This window comes from Syngnathus leptorhynchus, chromosome 2 (genome assembly GCF_054491065.1).
Source record: "Syngnathus leptorhynchus isolate UIUO chromosome 2, UIUO_Slep, whole genome shotgun sequence".
Classification (NCBI taxonomy): domain Eukaryota; kingdom Metazoa; phylum Chordata; class Actinopteri; order Syngnathiformes; family Syngnathidae; genus Syngnathus; species Syngnathus leptorhynchus.
In genome coordinates, this window is record NC_141196.1 from 337,570 (window position 1) to 362,667 (window position 25,098).

The 25,098-nt window shown below is 53.0% G+C and overlaps 4 protein-coding genes across 7 annotated transcripts; 1 reads left to right on the top strand and 3 right to left on the bottom strand.

The window, feature by feature from the left end:
- Positions 1–141: 141 nt before the first annotated feature.
- Positions 142–11,107, bottom strand: rbpjb (recombination signal binding protein for immunoglobulin kappa J region b). Of its 2 annotated transcripts, XM_085902542.1 has the most exons (11): positions 10,789–11,107; positions 5,627–5,665; positions 4,991–5,086; positions 4,425–4,590; positions 4,154–4,328; positions 3,839–3,976; positions 3,545–3,657; positions 3,309–3,449; positions 3,089–3,244; positions 2,841–2,944; positions 142–2,763 (listed from the first exon to the last, which is right to left on the bottom strand). In XM_085902542.1, the coding sequence occupies exons 1-11, from the start codon at positions 10,806–10,808 to the stop codon at positions 2,460–2,462; spliced, it is 1,452 nt and encodes a 483-aa protein (XP_085758668.1). In that variant the 5' UTR covers positions 10,809–11,107; the 3' UTR covers positions 142–2,459. The 2 variants fall into 2 exon arrangements, with proteins under 2 accessions (XP_085758668.1, XP_085758660.1); XM_085902534.1 differs by having other exon boundaries at positions 4,154–4,590.
- Positions 11,108–18,313: 7,206 nt separating this feature from the next.
- On the bottom strand, positions 18,314–19,205 carry smim20 (small integral membrane protein 20). Its single transcript, XM_085906334.1, has 3 exons — positions 18,986–19,205; positions 18,797–18,853; positions 18,314–18,579 (listed from the first exon to the last, which is right to left on the bottom strand). Exons 1-3 carry the CDS (start codon positions 19,092–19,094, stop codon positions 18,545–18,547), a joined length of 201 nt encoding a protein of 66 aa, XP_085762460.1. The 5' UTR covers positions 19,095–19,205; the 3' UTR covers positions 18,314–18,544.
- A 15-nt stretch (positions 19,206–19,220) lies between these two features.
- Positions 19,221–22,513, top strand: LOC147059854 (uncharacterized). Of its 3 annotated transcripts, XM_085906331.1 has the most exons (10): positions 19,221–19,270; positions 19,786–19,921; positions 20,184–20,207; positions 20,471–20,542; positions 20,615–20,686; positions 20,788–20,936; positions 21,023–21,086; positions 21,343–21,508; positions 21,572–21,769; positions 21,831–22,513. In XM_085906331.1, the coding sequence occupies exons 5-10, from the start codon at positions 20,639–20,641 to the stop codon at positions 21,932–21,934; spliced, it is 729 nt and encodes a 242-aa protein (XP_085762457.1). In that variant the 5' UTR covers positions 19,221–19,270; positions 19,786–19,921; positions 20,184–20,207; positions 20,471–20,542; positions 20,615–20,638; the 3' UTR covers positions 21,935–22,513. The 3 variants fall into 3 exon arrangements, with proteins under 3 accessions (XP_085762457.1, XP_085762456.1, XP_085762458.1); XM_085906330.1 differs by lacking the exon at positions 20,184–20,207; XM_085906332.1 differs by lacking the exons at positions 19,221–19,270; positions 19,786–19,921; positions 20,184–20,207 and adding an exon at positions 20,251–20,319 and having other exon boundaries at positions 20,420–20,542.
- LOC147059855 (uncharacterized) lies at positions 22,159–24,502 on the bottom strand. Its single transcript, XM_085906333.1, is given in 5 exon segments — positions 22,159–22,603; positions 22,836–23,022; positions 23,024–23,163; positions 23,166–23,394; positions 24,227–24,502. Coding segments are annotated over 4 exon segments (534 nt in total). The 5' UTR covers positions 23,308–23,394; positions 24,227–24,502; the 3' UTR covers positions 22,159–22,538.
- Between the last annotated feature and the right edge of the window lie 596 nt (positions 24,503–25,098).

The following is a 25,098-nucleotide window of genomic DNA, read 5'->3' on the forward strand; positions in this document are numbered from 1 at the left end:
TCACTCACAACATTTCGCACAAGGCCTTTTACCTTACACATGACTCCATGTAGAGAAGTTCCGGTGCGAGTGGCGCCTAAGAGACATTCTTGGGTTGCATGAATTTGTATGATTGTGCTTGTGCTGACCCCCCCCAAAAAACAAAACATACACTGGGAGACTTTATCTCACTTTTTTAATTCTCATTTTCCCCTCGTGTTTTTTGTTTTCCATGACATACAGATTTGAGCATGATCCGGAGCTGCGATATGTACAAAAACTATGCTATTCCCAAAAAAGAATGGAGAGAGAGAGAGGGGAAAAAGAAAGAGCGCATCCCCTTGCTTGCTTTGGAAGCTTGCCAGCCAATCAAGAACGCAAGGCAAGGAAAGACTAGGCAAAGCAAGGCAAGGCAAGGATAAGGATGCCCACGCTGATATTAAATAAGAAAATAGTTAGCTGTGACACGTAAGGCTGAGAGCTACCTTTCCTTTTTTGAACCTTGTGCTAAAAAGCTATGTTTAAAGCTGCCCACCCCTCCACAAAAACAAACAAACGACACCATCAGACTTTTGGCATTTCAAAGAGCTTACATACATTGTTCGGCGCTCGTTATAACCGTGAAAAGGAAAAAAAAAAAAAAAAAAAACCACACAAAAACAGCTGCTTGCACAAGAGTGGGGGGAGGCGCCTCGTGATAAGAAGGCGTGTAACATGTTTTTTTGCAAAGTCCCTTTGTACATAGAAAGGAAGGTCGACGACGCCCGGAGGAATAAAAGACGGGAAACAGAGAGAGGAGAGGGAGGAAGAAAAGAGGGAGAAAAAAAAAAAAAAAAAAAAACTCCCCACCAGAGGATGGAGGCGAAGGAGGGCCGGCCGTACCTGGCCGCTAAAGGCTATTTGTGTTTGGTGCCCATTCTGAGAAGGAGGACAAGACAAATGGCTGGCCGGCTGGCTGCTTGGCTGGCTGGCTGGCTGGCAGGCAGCGCAGGCAATAAATGCACTTTTTGGACATGGGGAGCAATAATTTAAAATATTAAAATATACAACATTTCACGACAAACAGGGGGCACAACTTCATTGCGGTTGTCTTTTCTTTCTCTCCGAATGAGAACCCACATTGGCTCGCTTCCTTTCAGAGTGGTGGATTTTGGCATCTGCTTTGAACATCAGCCCGTGCCGAGCCCAGCCCACAGCCCAGCCCAGCCCAGCCCAGCCCACAGCCCAGCAGAGCCGATGAGCTGTCCACTATTGCTGCTCCGCGACCGTGGGAAGAGAAGAAGAGAAAGAAAAAACAAAACAAAAACAAGGCTCTTGTGTGACAGTACCGCTGGAGAAATTGGACAGCGAGCGATTTTCGTGATCTCTTTTTCCGGAACTCAAGTCTTCAGTAAGGCCACATTGAATTGAGAAAAGTGTCTCTCTCTCTCTCGCTCGCTCGTTCTTTTGTTTGTTTGTTTTTTGTCACGCTCGCTTGGAAGACGCGTGGCTCCACGTGATCCGCACGATATGGACTGCATACACACAGTTCTCTTGCACAGTACGAAGGTTCTCTCACAAGTCCGTCCTCTGTCGGTGAAAACAAAGGCTCCAGTGATGAGTGGCATTCCAAAAAGGAGACGTGGCGGCGGCGGCGGCGCTCCGCTCGCTCGCTGGCTGGCTGGCTGGCTGGCACGTATTGCAGGCAAGGCAGAGCAAAGGTGTTGCTTAAAGCTTTTCCTTTAAAGACTTCATAAAAACCAATGAGATTCAAAAATAGGCCCTCTGAGGTGCTTGCCCTGACACACACACACACATATTTGCTTTTAGATTCCCCCCCACCCTCACAGGAGAAGGGAAAATAAGGGCAGGAGTTGGGGGGGGGGGCTACAAGATTATAGGAGGAATACAAAGTATTTGGTAACAAAAGTGTACAATAGGTTTAATAAAGGTATGGAGAAAAGGTGTACCTTTGCTAAAGCTTATACAAATTCCTTGGTCCATTAAAACTAAGTTAACGTCACGCACGCGTGTCCCTTTACGTCCCGGCGCCACCTCCGCCCGCCGACCGCATCCCCCGGGGCGCGGCGTGGCGCGGCGTGGCGCGGCTAAGGCCAGAGGAATACTCGGGATTGGGAAGCATTTGGAGGGCAGTGCAAAAGGGGAAGGAAGGGCAAGCGGCTTCCGGAACGCGGCTACGTCGGCCACCGTTGCCACGGAGCCCTGCGGCCACGGAGCCCTGCGGCCACGGAGCCCTGCGGCCACGGAGCCCTGCGGCCACGGAGCCCTGCGGCCACGGAGCCCTGCGGCCACGGAGCCCTGCGGCCACGGGGCGCGCCCCGACATGTGACATGGCTCCTCCAGAATTTCACTGCGTTTCTTCCTTTGTCCGGAACATTTTCATCTCAGCAGTTAACCGAAACGCAGAATTTTAGTGTGTGTGTTTTGTTGAACTATTGCAAATTGTTCTCGAGCTGGCTGGCGCTACCTTAAAGCGAGCGTTAGGAGACCACGGCGGCGGTGACCGAGGAGGACGTGACGGCGCTCCCGTAGACGGCCGCCTCCGGCCCGCCGCCGCTCAGCAGGGTCGCCGCCGAGTTGCCGGCCCGTAGGATGGCGCCGGCGGCGTTGCAGTGCGGCCGCGGCCCGGGCTCGGGCGTGTAGGTGAAGGTGAGCGAGGTGGAGTAGATGAGGCCGTCCTCCCTGACCAGCGTGACGGGCACCTGGACGGGCTGCCGCACCCAGCGCCAGCCCTCGCGGAAGGCCGAAATGTCGGGCACCACGCACAGCATGCTCTCGGCGCATCTGCGGGCGTGAAAAGAAGCTCAGAGAAGAAGCCCTCCCTCCTTTCAAGTCATCCCGGCCCGTTGCGAAAGGCGCACCTGTACATGGTCTCGGCCTCCACGTCTCCGAACCAGACTCGCAGATTGGGGGTGAAGTTCTGGCCCGTCAGCTCCAGCATGGCCACGTCTCCGCCGCCGTTGAGCTGCAAACACGCAAAAGCCACGGCCTGGTTCTCGAACGGCAGCGGCCAGCGAGCGGCCAGCGAGCGAGCGAGCGAGCGAGCGAGGGAGGGAGGGAGGGAGGGAGGGATCGAGGGAGGGATCGAGGGAGGGAGGGAGGGACCCACCTGCAGGCTCTCCACCACAGGCACAGGCGTGACGGGCGCCTGCACGGGGCCCATACCCTCGTAGAAGGTGTACTCGGCTTTGTCCGTGCTGATGATTGTCCAGGAGGCGCCGTCGTTGATCATCTCCTTGTTGGGTTCCTTTGGGCAGGGCGTAGCCTGGCAGAGCGGGCAAACGGCGTTGGCGTGCACCTGTTTTCGGCTTGGGGGGGGGGGCACCCACCTGAAACTGGATGATCCTCTCTTGGGAGAGGCACAGGTACATGCGCTCCGTGTCCTTCAGGTAGAAGGCGCACTTGTGCAGCTGGGACACCGGGTCGTCAGCGTCCAGCAGCGCCGTCTGCTTGTCCACCTTACGGATGATCTGGAGAGAGGCAGGGCCAGAATGAGCCAGGTGAGGGAGCAAAGGGGGCAGACGGACGGACGGACGGACGGACGGACGGACGGGGCGGGGCCTACCAGTCGGGGCAGAGCCATGCCGGTGACAGAGCACACCAGCTTGACCGTCTGGCCGTAGTGGATGTAGCCGTCGCGCACGGTGAACTCTTCGCCCTCCGACTCGTCGTCGTCCACTGGAACGCAAAGGACGGTGGCGGTCGGGTCGGATTAGGGCGCCGCGCGGGGCTCGCTCGCTCACACGCTCGCTCGCTCACACGCTCGCTCACACGCTCGCTCACACGCTCGCTCACACGCTCGCTCACACGCTCGCTCACACGCTCGCTCACACGCTCGCTCACACGCTCAGTCTCTTACGTAGGTGGATGTAGAAGGCTCCCCACTGCTGGGAGCTGGCGTGGAAGTTGCCCCCCTCCACGTGAAGATAGCGCGTGCTGACCGTTTGGGAGCGCAGACGGTTGAAGAGCGCCACCTTGGTGCCCGACGCAATGCACACTGCGACGGCAAAGGACAACAGCGCTGGTGTCAAGGGCGCAGCTGACTTTCTCTTTCCAAAACTGGAGATTTGACCTCAGCATCCTTTCTTCTGATGATACTTTAAGATCGTCATTTTAGGAGCCGAAATGACAGCGGCTTTGTAAACTTCCTCTAACGATCTATCTCTGTACTTACGGTCGGCGTTTTTCAAGGACTGTTTCTTTTTGGAGGGCTTGGAGATGACCTTGATCCTCTTGCTGAGGAAGACGCCGATGTCGGCGCTGTTGCCGTAGAACATCTTGACGGACAACATGAAGTGCTTCCTCTTGTCCGAGTCGGATATGTACAAGGTTTTGGCTGTGCAGTAGTTCTGGCCGAGGGAGGACGAGGCTATTGAGGCCAGCAAGCGCCACTGGCAAACGGCGGCGGCGACGGCCACGGCCCTCCCTCCCTCCTTCCCTCCTACCTTCCCCTCCAAGTTGAGCTGCTGCATTTCCTGCTCGCTGTTGCCGATGCCAATGAAGGCGCACGGCTGCGACTCTTGCTCGGAGCAGCCGTCCCGCTCCATCTGCTCCTTCTTTTTTTTCCAGCCGCTGCCCATCAGGTAGACGCACGGCGGCGGGCAGAAGAACCTTGACGAGAGAGACAGACAAAATGATTTGCAACGTCCTTCAAAAACTTCCAAATGCCGCCAGCAGAGGGCACCCGCGCACCGACGGGGAGAGGAAACAAAAACACGCTTGCAATGCGGTACTCATTTGGATTCTTGAAATACTTTGGAAGAGCTCTTCTTCACAAACGCTCCACGCACGGAGCAGAGGCCGTGGGCTTCATTTGTCACAAATCACCTTCCGGAAGGCACTGGGACACACTTTGCGCAGGCAGGCAGGCAGGCAGGCAGGCAGGCAAGCAGGCAGGCAGCCATGCAGGCAGGCAGCCAGGCAGGCAGGCAGCCAGGCAGCCAGGCAGCCACGCAGCCAGGCAGCCACGCAGCCAGCCAGGCAGGCGGCGCTCGCTCACTCGCTCGCTCACCTTTTCTCGTTGCCGTAGGATTTCTGTGCAACCTTGGCGTGCAGGATCATGACGGTTTGGTCCCCTCGCTCCTTCAGGTAATTCCTCATGGCTTCTCTGAAAGGGCAACACGGGGGAGACGGAGAGAAATCAACTCATGCTCACGCGGGCAATTGGGGGGGGGTGTTCACCATACGCGCGCATGGCCCAGTCACACCTGACGCTTCCACAAGGTCATGCTAAGCGAGAGGACTGGAGCAAACATTTGCTGGTACAAATGCAACATTTGCTCCTCACCGTCGTCGCTCGGCACGTTCAGGAAGCGGGAGAAGAAATTAAAACACAGATTTCTTGCCCAGGGGTGTCATTTTCCGACAAAACGGAGGATTTCGTATTGTCGTTCTGAGCTCCTCCCGTGTCTTTGCTACGCCAATTTGGAGCCGCTTCATTCTATCCGAGGCCCAACTCGGCCTCTTTGCGACGTCACGCGTGTTTCTGCCACGCCCGCGATTACACCTGCGGGCGGCACCGCGGCGCCACTGAAATGTGCTCCAATGGGCCCCTTTGCAGTCGGGCAACCAAAAGACAAAGCCCGGCGCACGATGGCCAAGTCACCGTGAGGAGCAAAGGAGCCGAGCAGAACGCCGTGTCTCTCACCTGGTGAGGCGCTGTGGCTGAGGGCGCTCCCCGAACTTCCTGAAGACAGAAGAAACAAAAGAGAAAGGCGGGATGCTCTTAGAAATCACGTTGACAACATCCTGGAAAAGGCAAAGTGGTAGACGACGGCGGCAGACGACGGCGGCAGACGACGACGGCAGACGACGGCGGCGAGCCAGCGCGTTCGGCCGCTACGTCCTGCACTGTTAACTTGAAATCATATGATTGACAGATGAATCGATCATTTTCATGATCAGTCGCAGCCCAAATACGTATTCAATACAGCTTGATGTGGCCAGCTGCGGTGCGGCCCTAACAAAACGTGGCGCAACAAGACAACCGCAAAGAGAAGCTAACACGTGCGTTTGTCCCAATTGCAGCATTTGGCCTATTGAAAATTGCTTCTGACTTTGATGTCAATTTCAATGTGATGAAGTGTTGGGCCCAAGTGAGGCTGGACATCCGGACACAGCCGGCACCCAACTTGCCAAAAAAAAAGACGAGAGAGAGAGAGAGGCAGAGGAAGCCGACCACCATCCAAACCGAGCCAGGCCGGGCCCTGACTCGTGCGTCGCTGGGCGGGTCGCAGTGGGCGCACCAGCTCGCTCCATCTGGCTTTGACACGGGAGACCTTAATGACAGAGGCAGACAAGCCAAAGACCGGGCTGGCCATTCTGCCCCCCCCCCCCCCCCCGACCCGACCGCACGCGCTCGCTCGCCATCTGCTCTCCGGACGGACTGCTCTGGGCCTGGCACATGTTCAAGGCGCCAGCCACCGGGCGGACACATTCACGCACGGCACACGCCGTCACGCTACATGGAGTTGAGGGAGGGTGGAGGTAGCGTCCAGACGGACACATTTTAGGTAAAGAGGCCATCGAGCGGCAGCCTTAAGCCATCAGCAGCAGCAGCAGCAGCAGCAGCAGCTCCCCAAAAGCCAAATGTGAGTGAGCACAAAGGCTTTTTGGGGTTCAGCACACATTCACGCTTCCAAACGGCACCTCTCTTTGCAACCCACGCGTAGCGCCACTCTTTGAGCGGGACTTGTCGCACGTTCGGCGTCTGTGCCCTCCTCGCTCGCGTTTAGCCGCCCTGCCGGCCTCGGAGAAACCACCACGGCCGTGCGATGGGGGAAAATATGCGGTTGGGGGTGGCTCACGTCTTTGCTGTCAAGACAGAGGAGGGGGGGGGGACTTGAACCCTGAATGAACCAGACTTTTCCCGCTTCTCGCTCGCTCAAGGCTGAGCTGATGACTCACCACTGGAACCAGAGCGCAGCCGGCCGGGGCGGGGGGGGAGGGGAAAACAAAAGCCACCGTGCTCGTATTTTGGCCCCGGCAAAAGATTTTGCGGGAGGCTCCCCGGCGGGGCTTCGGGCTGCCGGAAACGTGTCGCCGCGGCCGCCGACTATCCAAATCCGTGCCGACAAATCTCGCCACTTTGCCATCAAGTTTGGACGCGTCGTCGCACCAAAGTCCTCCGACAAGCCGGCTTCTGGTTCGATGCTTCAAAGCAAACAGAAGAGACGCACGCCTGGCGCCCGAGAAACTTTAGGCCGGGCGGGCGGCAGAGTTCCAAAAAGACGCCTTCCCCGCTTTCAGACGTGCTGCCCTTCACCGGTCGGTCTAGCGGGCCCGTCAGCCAACTCGCCTTTTGGCCGGAGCCGAGAGAAGAGCTGACGAGTCGGCAACTTTGACTCGAGCGGGCGGACGGACGACGCAACTTTGAACGGCCGAGGAAAATCACGGCGGACACCTCCGAGAGGCAAAATGGCTCCGGGGGTCTCATTTGGACATTTTCCACTTGGGCTCGGTTCAAGGTCGCAAACGGGCTTTCTTTTGAACCTCGTAGAGTCCGTGCCAGCGTTCGGTCCCTCGAGAAGGCCACATTCGCTGCCGTGAAAAACACTCGCAATTGCACCTTTTCTCTCTCCATTTGCAACAAGTCACAGTGCCCGAAAGGGAAGCCGACAGCCAGCCAATGAGGTGAGGGCGGCGAGTACGAGCCCAAAGCAAGAGCTTTCTGGAGAGTCCTAATTCACAGAAGGAGCAAAGGAAACCGTGGCGATTGGAAACCAGACACGCCATTTGCGCAAGATGTGGCGCTTCTCTCCCAGAGGCGCCTCCCCCTTTCATTTTGGCGCATCCCGATCCAGACCTTTGGGCTTCCGAAAAAAGCACGCAGCGCTCAGACGAGCGGAGACAACGTCTTTGTTTTTCCTTCCATAGCATTGGCCAATGTATGAAACATTTCAATACTTTGCACGCCGACTCAGAGCCCCAAATTCCATTGTTTTGTTTTTTTGATTTAACCTTTATTTACCCATTGAAAAGTCATTTGGCTGTTGTGGTGCCCTCTGGGCTAGCATCATATTTCTATTGCTCCTGGGACTCGATGCTAATTCCCCCTTAGCATGCCAATGGGATTTGACACCGACGTACGTTAGTTAGCGTGAGCTCCGGCACTCTTTTCAAAACAAAGCAAGTCTTGTATTTGCAGAGCGCAGGAGCCGCTTCCAACACTTGGGGGGTGTTAACAGCTTTGGACCACCATAAAGGTCAGCGCTGTGACATCTGTCGCTCTCTCAGAAGCGCTCCTTTCGAGAAAAGATTTGACGCAAACACATTGTAACCAAGGAGAGGCGGGCGGGCGGGCGGGCGGGCGAGCGAGCGGGCGGGCGGGCGCACGCTCAAACAGGCCCATATTTAGGGCAGAATGGAGCCAAAGGCCCATCCGGCGCCAGTAACACCGTTTGGAGCGCCTCCCTTCGACACCCAACGGAGCGCAGGTGCTCGAGCCGCCCGAGCGACCGAATTCGCCAGGCACGGAAACACACTCGAGGCAGGATGAAAAGTGCTTCCTGTCAGTTTGATGTTTTCTGGGGAAAAATATTCACAGCACTCTTGAACATTGCTACAATTAAAAGAAATATTTCTTATTTGCATAGGGGAGCAATTTTTTTAGGCGTCTCATAAGACCTTACCTAACCTTTTTTCAGGACCAAAAAAAAAAAGAAAATCCTCATTGAATTGCAAAAGCTAAAAGTACAAATTCTTGTAAGCCTGCAATTTTTTCTCCCAAAACTACAACCATTCTAGAGTCAATTTAGCTTAAAAAATAAAATAAAGATGGGATTGGGGGGAAACTTCTGTTCTGGTGTATTTTCTCGAGACAACATTTTTGTTGAATTAGGGGGAAAATTAGAAGGGAGAAAAATGATTCCATTTTCTGAAAAACTCCCTTTTTTGATGCTTTATCTCAGAGCATAGGATTTTTTTCTTTTTTACAATATAACAATTGTTTCCTCCCTAACCTTTGACCCCAACCAACACCACCACACCACCCAGAGCTGCCCCAGGACAAAGTGATGACAAGTTCACGCAAAAGTTGCCCATGTCCGGATTTGCACCTGACTGCCACAATTTCTAGGTTTGATACCGCATCAAAAGGTTGAAGTCAAGTGCCGGTAGCTTTCGTATTTTTTGGCTGGTTCTCCCCCCCCACACACACACACACACACACACAGGTTGTAACCATACGTCCGTCAAATCGATGCTGGCCGCCACTGTGAAGTCGTCCATCCGTTTCATCAAGAAGCTAAATCTAAACAAACAACTTTCCTAATAGCTAGCCCGTTACTTTGGATTCCAGTTAGAATGTTCCCAATCAACTTGAATTGGCTTTCAGCGAGCGAGCTAACGATGACGACTAGGCGACGCGTCCGCTCGTGCTTTGGATTCAGCGGGAAAGGAAATGGTCCGGACGAGACGGTTGCCACGACCAGTCTGCGCAAAAACGAGTAGAAGGAATTTTGTCACACAGTGGTTGTATTCGCCTTTGACTGCTTGAAGGCACAAAATCGCAACATTTTCCTTCCTTCATTATGCTCGCCTCTAAAAGTTTGTCTTGAATAACAACTTTATTTTAAAACACTATCTTTTGTTCTCTCAAAAACCTTGACCACTTTCTTAAAGAAAAACAACCATATATATCACTGTTTTTAGGAAAAGACACATTATTCTTAATGCATTGCGACTTTTCTTTTCCAAAATGAATTTCAGATTCCTATTTTTTTTTTTTTAGAAAGACAACTTTACTCTCACTTTGGAGATATTTCTTCTCTAATCTCACAACTTCATTTTTCTCAAATCGAATTTCTGTAAGATTGTGACATTTTGCCCACAAAAAAATAGAGGAATATTGGATGTTTTATGGTCTCAAAATGTGCAGCTGTGTTTTACAAACAAGGGGGAAAAACAACAAAAATACCATATTAAAAAAGGCGGAGTATTTGCTTCGTAAGATGGCTATTGTGTTTGGAAAAAGCTGTTTTTATTTTTACCCGCTCAAAATTTTTACTTTTTTTTACGTTTTCCGCCTGGAAGTTCAACTTTATTCTCAGTCGTACACACACACACACACACAAACACACGTACAAACAAATACACACGCAGACACAAAACACGAGTCGACTGTGGCGAAATCGCCCCATTTGTCCTTGCCAAAGCGCGGAGGCAATTACTTTCCTATTTCTTGGACAGTCCATTTTGGTCAGGTTAACAAAGCAGCAACGTGATTCACTGGCATCTTGCTAGCCGGCGTCCATTATCGGACAGCTCGCTACCCGCGAGCACCCATCGCTCCCCGGCGGCGGCCCATGACGGAAAACCAAGCCGAGGAGACGGCGTTTTGGCCCGGACGCTTCCCAGCGCGCGTGCTCGCAGTCTGCTCTCGATTTTGTGGTGCTTTTCATGAGCTGCCTGGCTGCCACACATGCTAGTAGCTTGCGTGAAGCTAGCCCACGAAACACGGACGGACGGACGGACGGACGGCAGTGCAGCGCAGCACAGCACAGAGTGGAGCAGAAAGCAAAGCAAAACACAACGAAACCCGCTTAACACATTGGAACAAAGAAACAAGGCTGCGCGGTGAGCGTCGCGTCGCGTCGCGTCGGAGAAAAGTGGCCGCGGAGCCAGCCGGGCGATTGCACGACAATGTGCGGCGGGGGCACGGCAAAACCAGGCTTATTGACTCAGATTCACATGAAGTCCCCGACCGGCCGGTTGGTCGGTCGGCAGGCAGGCAGGCAGGCAGAACGGCCAGCCAGCCGACCGACCGACCGACCGACCAACCGACAGCAAGCCCCCGAATCTCCTACTCACCCCGTCACAACAGGCGCCATCTTCCACAAACTCTCACCAAAACTCCAATACTCGCGATATCCTTTTTTTCTTTCTTCTTCTTCTTCTTCTTGAAATCCTTTTTTTTTCTTCCGCGGGGGCGCCTCTCCCCGCAACCCCGGCAATCCGTCGAGACAACAAGCGACCGAATGGAGGTGTCGGGACCAGGGAGAAGGAGAAAGGGGGAAAGGGGGTGGCTTGCTTGCCTGCCTGCCTGCCTGCCCGCCTGCCTGATTGCTTGCTTGGCTGCTTGGCTGGCTGGCTGGTTCGGAGACACAAGAGAAGGGGAGAGAGGGAGGGAGGGAGGGAGGGAGGCCACACTTTGGCGGGGGGGGAGGGAGTGCGGGAGGGAGGGAGGGAGGGAGGGAGGGCGAAAAGGGCAGACGCCACAACAACAGGCGTGGGAAACTTCCGAGATCGCGCGAGAGCTGCAAAAACTCTCACAATAGGACAGCGCTGAGGAGTCGCCCGCTGTCGCGAGACTTGGCCGCGATGCTTTTCCCACGTGTGTACTCTGCTTGGAAATCACACATCGGCGCTTCTTGCCGACTTGGATCCAATGCATTGCCCGACTCACATGAATTCGAACGTCATTCCTCTTTTACAAACGAGCATCATTTTGTTGCTACGGGCTTTTAAAAAGAAAAACAAAATGAACAAGAATGACTCCTGCTGCTTTAAAAATAGCACTTTGCTTTAAATGCCATGCAACTGCAATGCCATGCTTACCTGTTAGATAACTGCAAAAATAATCCCCCAAAAAATGATCATAGTAATAATAATCCTAATAATTGCACCCGTAAACGAAGTTTGCCATTCAATGCCATCTTATTGGATCAATGCCGACTCATCAACTGTCTCACCCGACACTTTCTCGCCTTCCATTGCATTTGTTTTCATCGAAAGGCATTTCTCTCTCGATGCGCTTACACGTCAGATAATTGGAAGTGTGAGGGAGGATGATGGCGACGCACGCTCTATCTCTGGCCAAGTGACTGCGGCGCTGAGGTCGTGACCCTCCGTGCAGTCCTTTCCCCGTCTGTCTGGGGGCTGCGGATGACGCTCTCGCAGGAGGAGGACGGCTGATTAGGATGGGGGAGGGCACCCCTGACCTTTTGTCCACAAGGGGGGGGGCATGCCCCCGCGTGCCCCCTTGCGTGATCCACACTGATTAAGAGAACCAATATCAAGATTAGACAGCAAACCCTTGCGGTTCATCCCCCCCCTGCCCTGAAATCTTGGTCTGCCCGCTCCCTGGGGGTGGGTGATGCGTCCAAATCACGTTATGGACTCGCCGCCATCTGCTCTTGTGTCATTTGCAGCACAACGTCTGCTGGATGCAATTGAGGCAGGCAGGCAGGCAGGCAAGGCAGGCAGAGAACGGCCAGCGATGTCGTCAAATGACACCACATTCCTCGTATGTGCCTTCTTGATTTGACTTTTTGTGTTGTGGTTTTGTATGTTTTGTTCTATCACTGTGGGATAGTGGGTAAGGCAATTTTCATCTCTTTGTGTGTCTTGCCATGTGAAGGGATGGACAATAAAGCGGACTTTGACATTTTCAACTGTTGTTGACGTTGGGTTAAAACAAAGAAAATGGCATTTTCTGCTACAATTCCCTTCACTACATTGGCGAGAATGAATGTGAAGAATGGGAAGCGGGGCGGTGGCCACTCAACGGCTGGGGGGGGGGGGGTCAGGGTCCGGGCGGGGCTTGCTTTAGAGCGGCAGGTGCCTTAATTGTCCCCCCGACAAAGCCTCGGCGAGTGGGCCGGCCGCTCAACGAGCGTGCGGCCAAAAGGAGCCGTGAATGGAAGCGCCAGTGAACGAATGAACCAACCAACAAATGGATGAACACGCAAACGAACGACCAAACGGATGAACGAACAGACAAATCAACAGAAGAACAAAAGAATCAACCAACGAATGAACGGATGAAGAGACAAATGAAGGAATGAACAAACGGTCAAAGAAACAAATGAACAGACAAATAAAGGAAGGAACAAACAAATGAACGGAGGAACAAACCGACGACGGGCCGAACAAACGGAGGAGTCGGAGACCCCGCCTGGATGCAAAAGGCCTCCTACGACGGCCGTAGCACGAGGAAGCCGGCCCGGCCCGGCCCGGACCGGACCGGACCGAGTGGCAGACGGATAGACTGCCGCGGTAGAACAGAGCACTTCCAAAACAACACTTTAGAATCCAGTGAGGAAACAAACCCAGCTCAATTGGTTGGTTGGCTCTCTGCGAATTCTTGCCTGGCTTGTTTGTCGTCTGTTTTTCGGAGTCCGATTGCTTCGTCTTTGGCACCTTCTCCGTTGCTTTTCAAGATTCAAGAGTTTTGATTGTCCGTGTTTGAGCGTGCCAAACAAGGAATTTGACATCCCAGCCTCTGTTCAACGTTTAGGTGGGTATGTGAAAAAATGACAAATATTCTCCAACATCCCCTGATCTTAAGAGGGCAACCTCAAAACTCCAGCTAGGGGAAATGAGACCACAGATGGGAGGGTCCAGGATGTCCAAGCTGCAATGGATGCAGAGAGGACACAGCACAAACAGTGGAGACAATTCACAAAAGATGTGGAGAGCAGGATGTTCTTGCACAGCAATGACTCTGAGACTCAAAGAGTGGCTGGCGTGAGTTCAACAGCCTGGGGGAAGAATTGATTTAGGGTCATCGAATGTTTTGGGACGGTCACTCGCTTCTCGGCTCGGTTCTTGACGGCCTCGTGACTTGGTTGGCGATTGTTCTTTTTCTTTCTTTCTTTCTTTCTTTCTTTCTTTCTTTCTTTCTTTCTTTCTTTCTTCTCGAGCCCTAAACGCTTTCAACACGGCTTGAGGGATTCTCCGGCGGTTTTCGATCTGGCTTCTGACGCGTTCTTGACTCGGCTCTCATTGGATTTGACCGGGTCCCATCTGAATAGGTTCTTGACATGATTTTTGAGCCGTCCTTGACATGGTTCTAGAAGTAAATCAAGCGTGTCGGGAAAAAAATAAAGGATGTCTCTTCTTTGTCTAAGCCAAGGTGTGCAAGCAAGGGAGGGATTTGGGGAAATGATGAGGTTTGTTTTGGGGTGGGTGGGCTTGGGGCAATAAAGCGAGACGGCACACGCGATTCATTCCGCCTCAGAAGAGAAACCCTGCCTCACCATCTGCTCGGGGTCAGGAGCGTTTGCCGGGGTCGGCGTCACATGGCATAAGCGCCCCCGCCCCCACTAACACAAAAGGCCCCGCCCGAAGCGCGCCGGCCCTTCCAGCCTCGCACGGCAGACACCCGTCCGACCCGCTCCCGTGTGGAGGGGAGTGCGACGCCGGGCGAACCAAAACAATGGCCTGTCAGATGAAAAGGACCCCGGTGAACTTGATATACATGACAAAAGGGCCACAGCAGCGTGCCGTGCCTCCCTCCCTCCCCCTTCCCTCCCTCCCTCCCTCCCTCCCTCGGCGCTTGAATTTGAGCTTGAAAGCGCGACGACTGCCGGCCGCTCCAGCAAAAAGAAGGAAAGAACATATCAAATCTATCAACATTTTCACGTGCTCATTCACAAGCTTTGCATTTTCAAAAAACAAATATTGACTTCTAAAATATTTGTCAAAACACATTTTTAACAGCATTTCTAAGGCCATAACAAAATCAAATGGCAATACAAGACACGGAGTGGAGCCCGAGAGTATTGTACGTATGTTTTGAATTCTCTGGCGGCACGTCTTCAGCGAGGCACGGCTTTTGTTCACGGCTTGACCTCGGACCCAGCGGCCTTCTGCTTCCTCCGATGGATGAAGAGGCGAGCGAGCGAGCGCATTTCACAAAGCTGCTCTTGAGGAAGCGTTTGTTTATTTGTTTTCCCCCTTGCTTGCGTGCGAGAGTGGCCTGTTCCTAATTCTCTCATTAACGTTTAGGGGTCGGGGATTAGGGAGAAGATCAGACGGACGGGTCGGGCGAGGTATCGCTCGTCGTGCCTTTTTCTCGTGCGTGACTGTCAAGCAGGCGTATCCTGACTCGAGCCCCCCTAACCCGTATCTCCCCCCCCCCTCAAGCCAAATCCCTTAATCTGCTCTCGGACACGTCTGGAGGGCAAAACAAACAAATAGGATCTCCCCCTCCTCCGTTGCCGTTGGTGACACAGCCTAGCGGCGGATGAAGAGATGAAAACAAAACTTGCGCTCGAGAAGGATTGCAAACTTCCTGCGGAGGCCACGTGGCGGAATCGTCGCCCGGGGTTCTCGTCGTCGCCCGGGGTTCTCGTCGTCGCCCGGGGTTCTCGTCGTCGCCCGGGGTTCTCGTCGTCGCCCGGGGTTCTCGTCGTCGCCCGGGGTTCTCGTCGTCGCCCGGGGTTCTCGTCGTCGCCCGGGGTTCTCGTCGTCGCCCGGGGTTCTCGTTCTGGGGGCGATGACGGGCCACATTTCATTTGCTTGTTTGGGCCGGGTGGGCTGTTTCCTTGCTTTCTTGATTGCAAATGTTGGATTTTTTTGCCTTGATCCAAATGAGCAACAAAGGGTCCAATACAACTCGAACAAAAAAGAAACCCCCTCATTTGGACCGTACGGGGATTCCGTCTGACAACGGCGCCGGAAGAAATTGCTTGTGAAAAGGTGGCCGACCGTCACCAATGATGCGAGACCGCCGACGAGCAGCGCGTGCAAGGAAAAGCGGTCCGCTATGGCAGAAGTGAAGCTTCACTCCAGCTTCCATTTATCCGCGGCGGCGGCTGGTCCACGCCATCTGGCCGTCCGGCTTCGCCCTCTCCTTCCCCTGGCCGCCGTGCCCATGAAGCATGCTTTTTACCTTCTAATGAGAACCATCTTAGCCCTTTTTTTTTTTTTGTGGGTGCTTTCCGCTCATGGCGAGCTGACAGGCGGCTGGGCCAGAAACAGTGAGGTCACCGCTGTTATATTTAAGAGGGCGGTGAGCTCATTGGAGGAAAACCACAAAAGCCAGAGGGCCGGTCGGCCGTTGGCAACGGCATGGCCGGTGCACGGCCCGTGTCTTGACATCAAAAGTGGAGGAGGAAGACACGGTGCGACGCTCCATTCCCATTCAGAGGCTGTTTGGCTACTACGTTGGTCGCCAGCCCAAATCTGGCCGCGTGCGCCCGATTCGGGCATCCCGCCGAACCTCTGCATGCTCTGCAGAGGCCATCCCGGAAAAGAAGACAGGAGGTTGGCCGGCAATGGCGAGGATCACCAGGAAGTGGAAAAAGCAGCAGCAGCAGACCAAGCACCACAAACAAAGTCAAAGTCGAGCGAGAAAAGGAAGCAAACGCCGAGGCCCGAGCCCAGGCCGCCGGCCAAAGAAGGAAACGTCGCACGAGCTGCACGAGTGGGCTGTTTTTTGCCAACACGCAAAGAACGTTCTGCCTCCAGATTTGATGCAAGAGTGCTTTGCAAGACTGGAAAGATGAGGTCCGTGCGGGACAAAGATTTTCCCCTGCAGTGAGTGCAGACCAAAGAAAATGGCGGAAATAAGAAGTCCTTTCCAAGATTTTCAACTAATTGCTTCAACATTTCCAAAATCGGCGGCGGCGGCGGCGAGCCCGGCGTGCGACAGGATCCTGGCAAGCTCCGGCCGCACCGTGCTCGGCAGTTTCCTGCTCACCTCATTTGGAGCTTGCTCAACCGCGGCCGGCCAAAGTTTGTAAGCGAGGCGTCGCTCCCTCCCACAAAGATTTTTGTTTTCTTTTGAGAGACGCACGTGGCCGTCGGAGCCACAGGGCGCCAGACAACTTCGGCAAAAAGACACACGAGCTAGATTTGGGAAGGACAAAAGATTGGAATCCATGAGCAGACTTCAAACAAAGCTGGAGGGAGGCCTGAAATTCAGCTCACGCTATCAATTGAGTCTTTGGGGCCAATAGAAAAATCATAATGAGTGTTGCCGATTGGCTTTTTCAAATGTGGAAATGTTTCCAGTTGAAAGGCTCAGAAAGATGAAAAAAAAAAAAAAAAAGAAATCTAACTGGAATGTCAATCATTTTGATCCTTATTGAGTAGATGCTTAAACCTGGCACATTTAGCATGTTTCAGTGCTTGCTAATGTAGCAGTCGTCTTAGTTTATGTCCGGAATACGTTTTTGTTGCAATGGGAGATTTCTCTTTTGTCTCCTTCTCCTGGCTCTCCTCCCTAACGCAGATTTTGGTGACAAGTTGACTGTACACCCGAGCGCTTCTTTGGGGGGGTTCATTCCCAAAAAAAAACAAAAAAAAAACTAGCTTTGACCATGTCGAAATTGCATTGTCTGATACTGCCATTTCGGTCCCGAACCAATACATTGTTGCGCTCTAGTGTCATTTGCTGTTGACCTCCTTTACTCGGACTCACTCAAGTGTCACTCCTGCTAGCGGGACGTCATCGCAGGAAGGCCAGAGCACGCACGCATCTGGAGGGCCGCTTGCCCGCGTGCTCGCTCACCTGCCTGCGTGGCTGCCTGCCTGCCTGCCTGCCTGCCTGCGTGCTCGCTCACCTGCCTGCGCGTGGCTGCCTGCCTGCGTGGCTCCCTGTGCGGCTCCCTGTGCGTGGCTGCCTGCGCGTGGCTGCCTGCGTGGCTACCTGCGTGCTCGCCTGCCTGGCTGCCTGCGTGGCTGCCTGCGTGCGTGACGCGTGGCCTCAAGAATGCACTTCCCTTCCTCTGGCCGCTCGCTTCAATTTCCCCCTCGGCTGGCGGGAGCCGTCGCTTAAGGAATCTGGAAAACACCAGCGGGGGAATGAGAGGAATTTTCAGGCCGGGCTCTGGAGTTTTCTCTCCTTTCGGAGCGCGGCCCAACAATAACACGCTCGCATAGACAACGGACGAGGAGCGCAGCGGCCCTTCCTTCGCCTCTCTCGCTCGCTCGCTCTCTCGGGCTGGCGGCCGGCCCGAGAGTCCCAAAGTACAGGCTACACGGAAAGATGGAACATAAACACATGCTTGAGCACTTTCTTCATGGCTCTCCAATCCTTCTTTCCTCCCAGGGATGCTGCTCAATGTCAGGAAACCGCAAAAGCAGAGACGCGAGGGGAGCACATTTGGGAAATTTGCTGCCTTTAGTCACACCGCGAAACGTCGTTTGAGCCTTCAGAGAAACTTCTGTTTCCTTTTTGACTGCTCAACTATCTAAAAAGAATAATCTGACTTGATTATTCACAACATTTGCTCACCAGAGTTTTCGCGGCCTTGACCCAACAAGAAGCAGCTATTGTTTTTCAATGAGAAGGGCTCGCCCCAGTGGACAAAACAAAAGAGCGCAAGCGTCGCTTCCTCAGCCTCACTTAGACGCGGGCTCCCTCTTGTGGTACAGATAAGAACGACTGTCTGAAGACAACTGGACTTGAGCGCAAGCGTCGCTTCCTCGGCCTCACTTAGACGCGGGCTCCCTCTTGTGGTACAGATAAGAACGACTGTCTGAAGACAACTGGACTTTTTTTTTTTTGTCTTCATTTGCACATTTGTTTCGAAACTTTTATTTAGGTATTTGAATGGTATTTCATACCATCTCTATCTATCGATCTATCTGAATAAAAGTCAGATTTTATCATAAAAATATTTGGAATAGGTTTATTTTATAATGACTGGCACATGTCAATCATGCAAACTCCACACAGGACTCCAACCCTCATGACTACAACGCAGACGTGCAAGCCGTGCTGCGCTCAATATTAAAAAGGTGCTTTTTCCATTGTGGGTCCTCTTCGCATAACGGATACAAAGTCAAATCCTTGGTGGACTCACACGCCGAGCGGAGCGGCATCCATCGCCAATCACTTCTTGAACGGATCGGACCAAATTTTCACACCTGTGGTGGAAGAAAACAAGAAAACAAGCAAACAAGCAAACAAGCAAACAAACAAACAAACAAACAAGCAAGCAAGCAAGCAAGCAAACAAACAAACAAACAAACAAACAAACAAACAAACAAACAAACTCTCAATTCCTGGTGGATTTTTTTCCTATTTGTGCCAGGGCTGTGTAAATGACTCTCATTCAATGGATGAATGATCCTGAGATCCTACCAAGGGGCTGCACGTCGGCCTGTTCGATTCCTGAGCGATTCGTCTTCTGGACTTCTCCTGAAGTGGAGGGGGGTAATCAAAGCGGTTTTTAATCAGGACCACCGGACGGGGAGCGGGGAAATCCAAGCCAATGTTCGAGGAAAGCCAAACTCATTCAACTTGTCAAAAGTGTCATTGTTAGCCACTTACTGTACTCATTTTTGTGAGCGAGCGGGTAGAAGAAGATGGGGTAGAACGCAGCAGCGACGGCTGTTATGAATCCTCCAAAAATGAACACTATTTTCTGGTTTTTGGACATGATTCTTGGTCGTTGGGCAAGGAGAGCCGCTACGCTCACCTGTAAATCCGCAATCCGCTCGGAGTCGTTTGCTTCCGGGTTCAGAGGAAATGAATTCAATTCCGGCTCTTGTCCTTTCTGGCTTTCCGTAGTGGTTCGCGTTTATGGAATTTAAAAATTGGGGCTGTTTGGAGACGGTACTCGCTTCTATTTTTTTTTTTCATTGATTAACAAAAAGGCGTCTTTTACACATATTTTACTTGAATTTGTGCCACGATGTATTGGCAAATAGAAATCACCTTAACCCAAACCTTTGTAATCCCGCATTGTAATCACATTGTGATGATTTGTAATCTCGTCATGTCTAATGTCGTCTCGTCTATCTAACTATCTATCTATCTATCGATGTATTGTACTGTATTTATTTTTTTATTTTTTTTGCTCTAGGTGTCCCGAAAGGACTAATACGTGAAAATACGATCGGATTTCTTTTTTTTTTTTGTACGACAGTATTTTCATTGACACCTCCCAACTACAAACTTGAGTCGTACCCGTGTTGCGAATGAACCAATACAGCATTTTGCCTTCTGTCATCAATCAATTAAACCAATCAATGAGGAGGGGGTTATTATGATTATTATTATTCATAAATGGTTTGATTCCCATTCGATGAATGCCCGTATTAATTGTAACAACAACACTTTACTTGCAGTGCTCAAGAGAAATTACCTCCCTCCGTACTGGGATGTGCTTTTGAACAAGCAAGCGCGTTTCCGTCCAGGCCTCTAGGGGCGCTACACTGGAAGCTGTAAACGGCAAACTGCAGCACGGTGATGAGCACAGTCAGCGTAAGTCGCCAATTTATTGATTGATGGTTTGCTCATTGCACGAAACAAATAAGTTGTAAGTCTGAGCCATACACTTGCGCGTTTTTTTTGTTCTTCGATAAATACTCGCAAGGTGCGGCAATATTCAATGAATCAAGTGAGGCAGCGGCGTTGCCAGGACACTCGAGCATCTTCGCCTTGATTGTCGTACATTTGACAGCGGTTATTATACTTTCTTTCTCTGTATTATCGCATGTTGCTCTGCATTTAACGCCTGGCGAAGAAAGAAAAAGACGGGCGGCGGTAGGTAAGCAAGGGAAGGGCGCCACACTGCGCATGCGTACTTTGGCCCCCCATCTTGGAACGGTATATACCGTTGGAGGTAACCTGACTGACAGAGGACTTCCAAATATGCATCGGTAGTCGGTCGACTTAACTCATACCTTTTGACACGTTTTGTAACTTGAATTGTCTCCTAATATTTCATATCATTTTCTCTTATTTGGGGCAATCAATCAGTCAGTTGGCACGGTCACTTTTCAGATTGAGCCGTTTCATTGCTGTGTCCAGAAAGGAGAGCGGGAGCAGCGGAGGAAGCTGCAGCAATTTTTAGCAGACCTGGCCTTACTGGGTTCCTTACAGGTGGTGCAATGACGTTCCAACATGGGCCCACGCTTTGCTCATCCAATGAGCGCTTGTCTGCTTCTCTCCTAGGGTTTTAAGTACTTCCAGCCTTGGATGAGAGGGAAAGAAGAGCTGCTGCTGACTGTTGTCAATGAAGATCTGGTCAGTCGTCGGCAATGTTGGAAAAATTGCGCCCGTCGTGAAGGACGTACAAGTCCAGTCCTCGCGCAAGTAGCCATTTCCCTCACCTACCTACCCATCAGGGATGGCGCTCGCCGGGCTTCGCCGTGTCCAGAGCCTCCTCCGGCACCAGCGACATTTGTTCGCCCAGCAGCAGCAGCAGCAGCAGCTCCCCCAGCATAGCCAGCCGGGCGGGCTCCCCCCGGAGCCCGGCGGCCCGGCTCCCTCTCGGGTGTGTGCGCGCTCATTACCGCCTGGGTCGCTGATCATTTCGACCCGTCCGGTTTGAGCACTTGGTGCTTTGCTGCCTGCCCTCAGGGACCCCAGGAGCGAGGAGCATCTACTGCCAGCATCCCCCAGCGAGCGCGAGATGGCAGTGCCTGTAAGAGATGTGGTCTCGTACCGAGTTCCAGACGCACGTTAATGGCAATGGCGTGCGTGATGCCGAGCGTTCTTTTTAAACCTGCTTGCATAAGAGCTCACCATCCATCGTGCAGTCTCAAAATGACACGACCAAATTCAATTGCGATTCCATTTTTTGTTTTTTGAACAAACACATTCCAGTAAACAAAAGATTTTGGTCCTCGGAGGTTCGTGTCGGTTGATTTTTTCAGACGCTTCCCCCCACAACGCAACAGGAGGTGAACTGCACCCTGTTCTTGGTGGCCGGCTACGTCAAGTACGGGCGCCCGCACGCTTGGATTCGCTCCAACCACGAGCGCCTGGTCAGCATCCGAGGCGGCGACTCCCTGCTCAGGGACACGCCCGTGAAGCTCAAGTCCATCGCCGATTGGCAGAGCGGAGGTATGGAAACCGAGCCAAAGGGTCTCCTCAGGAGATCACTTGTGGCTTTTTTTTTTTGGTTAGGTATCCGCGTGTGGGACGTGGTCAGCGAGCTGGTGTGTCTCTGCACCATGCCCTTCCCCTCCAACCCGTTGGCTCTGGACATGCGCTACATCCAAAGTCTCACCGTGCCGGAGCGCTTCCTGGCCACCGGAGCCCTCCTCAACTTCCTGGAGACGTACGCCGTTTGTGGCAACCGCGACGAGCTGCACTACGACAAAGGTGTCGTCACCGAAAAAAAACGTGGCGTTCGTTTTGGTCGTAACGCCTTTCTCCTCTTCAGTGCTGGAGGAAGTGCGGCTTCTGCGCCATCTGCACGTCCAAACCCTTCTGGAGCTACGGCGGCTTAAAAAGCAGGACGCGGACGTCGTGACACGGCTTCCGTGAACTCGGTTTAAATTGAGCGACTTTGCGACCCGTCTCGTGTCCAACCGTCCCCGTTTTCATGGACTGGAGTCCGCCACCAACTCGGCGAGGACTTTGGGGTGCGGGGTTCTCGGTTTTGACGTTCATTTTTTGCAAGATGAGCGAGTTCAAAACTGCCGCGAGATTTTGAGAACTTTTTCTTTCAGGCCAAGCTAATATTTGCCCAGAGCGCTTGACCACACTAATGCGTATCAAAACATTTTAATGCATATTTCATGAAATATGTATGTCCATTAGAAGGTGCAGTACAAAAATTAAAATACAAAAGATACTCCCTTGAGCAGTCACATATTTCATTAAATATGTATGTCCATTAGAAGGTACAGTACAAAAATTTAAATACAAAAGATACTCCCTTGAGCAGTCACTTGTGTGAAAGAAATCAGCAAACAAAAAAATTGGAAATGCGGACTGTTGAGCATTATTTGGTGGTGGGATGGCAAAACTTGATGCAAGTCACTTTGAGGGAGGAGCAAAAAGCACGACGGGACGGCGCGGCGCTGGCTCCGGCAGGCAGGCAGCCGTTTGGAAGACCCAATGTCTTCGGGACACGCTGAGGGAGGCTTCAGCTCCAGCCGTCAGAGACGGAGCCTCGGAGAGGGCTTCGGGACACGCTTTTCCGCCAGCGGACTGCAAGCACGATAGATCATGAGGGGCAATTCTACTCTAGCTTCTCCTCACAGGCACTTCTGACCGATTGGGTGAGCGGCAGAATGCTCGGACATTTGGAAAAGAATCCAGCCCTAATTCCAATCGGGTTGCCGTCAAAAGACCTTTCTTTGCTGACAGACGTAGTATTTGATGCAATGCTACATTCAAGCAGGTAAAGCAGCAACATTTGTGAGGAATGACATCAGCTCACCTTTGCCCAAGGCGGCAGGTAGCGTGCAGCCCGGCGAGCCTTCCCTCTGGCAGTCGCTCAGCGCACGCCGGAAGGAGCGCGCCAGCCAGCCCGTCATGTCCCGCGCCCGCTCGGCCCGCTCGCACCAGAAGACGCGGCACTGCGGCTGCTGGCCCTGGTGCTTGCAGATGTACAGGAAGACGTTGGGGGCGCTCGGCGGCGGCGCAGTACGCCATGTCCCGCAGGTACGTCTCGGCCAGCTGCCGGCCCGTGCTGAGCTCCTTGACCTCCACGTAGCGGGGCCGCACCACCAGCGCGTGGTCTTTGCTCAGCTTCTTGGCGCCCGCGCCTGCTCCCGATCCAGGGAGAAGATCTTCTCCGTGCCCAGGTAGTGGACCTTAAAGAGCGGGTCGCCGTGGGACAGTGACTCGCGGCAGAAGTGGCGGCGCAGCGCGGCCGGCGAGTTCTTCAGGCTCTGCATGAGGTGGAACATGGCGCCCCAAGCAAAGTGTCCACGCCGCCCGTGGTCAGCCTTCCTTCTACGGACGGAGTTGCGCAAGTCGCCTTGGCTGCTTTGTCTCTGGAAGAAGATGAAATGGGTCTCCTTCAAGTGGCTGGCAGAGCGACGGCCAATGGTAAGTGTAGTCAATGACGCACTGAACTGATTGATGAGCGCGTGACACGGCTCCAGCTCCATTGTGTCGCTGCGACTTTGGTTCCTTATTTCCCTACGTACTGGAACCTTTGACCATTGTTGGTGGAGACGGGTGCAGGAAACAGCTTGGGGTGGCGTGGCCCGGCCCCGCCCTGCCCTGCCCTGCCCCGAGCCAAAGTCCTGACGTATTTGCGTTCCCCGCACAATGACATGCTTTTGCGAGTAATGAAAACACTGACTCAGCTGTGTTTCCTGCTCTTCGGTACGTCAAGGCAGTGGTCACCCAAGCTCCCCCTGCACTCATTTGGCCACAATACCTCGGTACTGAGATAGAAGCAAATTTTGGAGTCGCTCAACTCACTTGGATAGGGCGCTTGGGTCCAGGTCTACTTTGGCCCTACACGGACTTTAGAAAGAGTTCAGCGCCACAAAATGCCAACAACCAACGGCTTTTGTCTAGATGTAACTTTCCAACTCACGCAGAAGGGAGAATATGCAAAAGGTTCGCTATAAATCGGCGGCCTGTGTTGCTCATTTCTATGTGGCAGTAAATTGGCTTGGCCTGGCCTGGCCTGGCCTGGCCTGGCCTGGCTTGGCCTGGCCTGGCCTGGCTTGGCTTGGCTTGGCCTGGCCTGGCCTGGCCTGGCCTGGCTTGGCCTGGCCTGGCCTGGCTTGGCCTGGCTTGGCTTGGCCTGGCCTGACCTGACCTGACATGGCTTGGCCTGGCTTGGCCTGGCTTGGCCTCGGTTGCTCTTACCTGGCGGCCGCAGGAGTCTCATGCAAGCGATGTCCGTGAACGCCTCACGTGGAGACGTGGAGTACACTGCCAAGCTAAATCGCGCCAGGAAACGATGAAAAACTCGAAGGACGACTGTAAAATTCACTTTTTGGCTTGGTTACAAACGCACGCTACGCTTTTCGACGCTAACGCGATGCCATCTTCCTGTGTGCGACTCGGTTCCGCTCGCGACTGTTTTAAACGACAGGCGCGCGCGCGCCTACGTCACGAGAGGACGCGCACCCGCGTCAGAGAAACGAGGGACGGGCGCGACCAAGGGGATGCGGGGAGGAGGGGTGCGGCTAAGCTATAAATGACACGTTTGTTTCAGAGTACGACGCGGTTGGGGGTGGGGGGGAATCAGCTGACTGAGCTCTTTTTTACGATACTTAAAATGGCGTGTTGAAAAGAAGGAACAAACAAAAGGTGGCATTTTTATCTGTAACAAAGGTTACAAATCAACCCCTTGCTTGACAACACGAATGCTTTGCCCAAAGTCTGCTCACAGGCTACGCAAGTCAAGACTGTCCATAGACTGAGAATGTTTTTTTTGGATATGTATGTTCCCAGTGACTGACAGGACCCCATTTCTAACCCAGTCAGTTACCTGGGATGGGCTCCAGTTCACCTACGACCCCAATGAGGACAAACAAACCCGAGGGAAAATTGGCATCTATATTTAGTGTCCAGAGAAACATTTGATGAGCATTACATTTGAGCTGCCTTTCAATGTGCCTGGTGCGGTCAAACAGTAGAGCTCCTGTTTTTTTTCCCGGCGGCAAAACAGTTGAGGCCTTTGGACGTCATGCCTGCGGGCGGGCCAGCAGGCAGGCAGGCAGGCAGGCAGGCAG

What these genes read in the sequence shown, in the direction of transcription:
- rbpjb (XM_085902534.1), bottom strand. Translation starts at nt 10,808, where the DNA reads ATGGCGCCTGTTGTGACGGG. An exon ending in ATGGCGCCTGTTGTGACGGG is followed by an intron (nt 5,666 to 10,788) that starts GTGAGTAGGAGA and finishes TTCTGTCTTCAG; the next exon opens with GAAGTTCGGGGAGCGCCCTC. An exon ending in GCATGGCTCTGCCCCGACTG is followed by an intron (nt 3,450 to 3,544) that starts GTAGGCCCCGCC and finishes GCCTCTCTCCAG; the next exon opens with ATCATCCGTAAGGTGGACAA.
- smim20 (XM_085906334.1), bottom strand. Translation starts at nt 19,094, where the DNA reads ATGTCCAAAAACCAGAAAATAGTGTTCATTTTTGGAGGATTCATAACA. An exon ending in CGCTCACAAAAATGAGTACA is followed by an intron (nt 18,854 to 18,985) that starts GTAAGTGGCTAA and finishes CCTCCACTTCAG; the next exon opens with GAGAAGTCCAGAAGACGAAT. An exon ending in GGCCGACGTGCAGCCCCTTG is followed by an intron (nt 18,580 to 18,796) that starts GTAGGATCTCAG and finishes CTTCCACCACAG; the next exon opens with GTGTGAAAATTTGGTCCGAT.
- LOC147059854 (XM_085906330.1), top strand. An exon ending in CTGTTGTCAATGAAGATCTG is followed by an intron (nt 20,687 to 20,787) that starts GTCAGTCGTCGG and finishes CCTACCCATCAG; the next exon opens with GGATGGCGCTCGCCGGGCTT. An exon ending in CGCCGATTGGCAGAGCGGAG is followed by an intron (nt 21,509 to 21,571) that starts GTATGGAAACCG and finishes TTTTTTGGTTAG; the next exon opens with GTATCCGCGTGTGGGACGTG.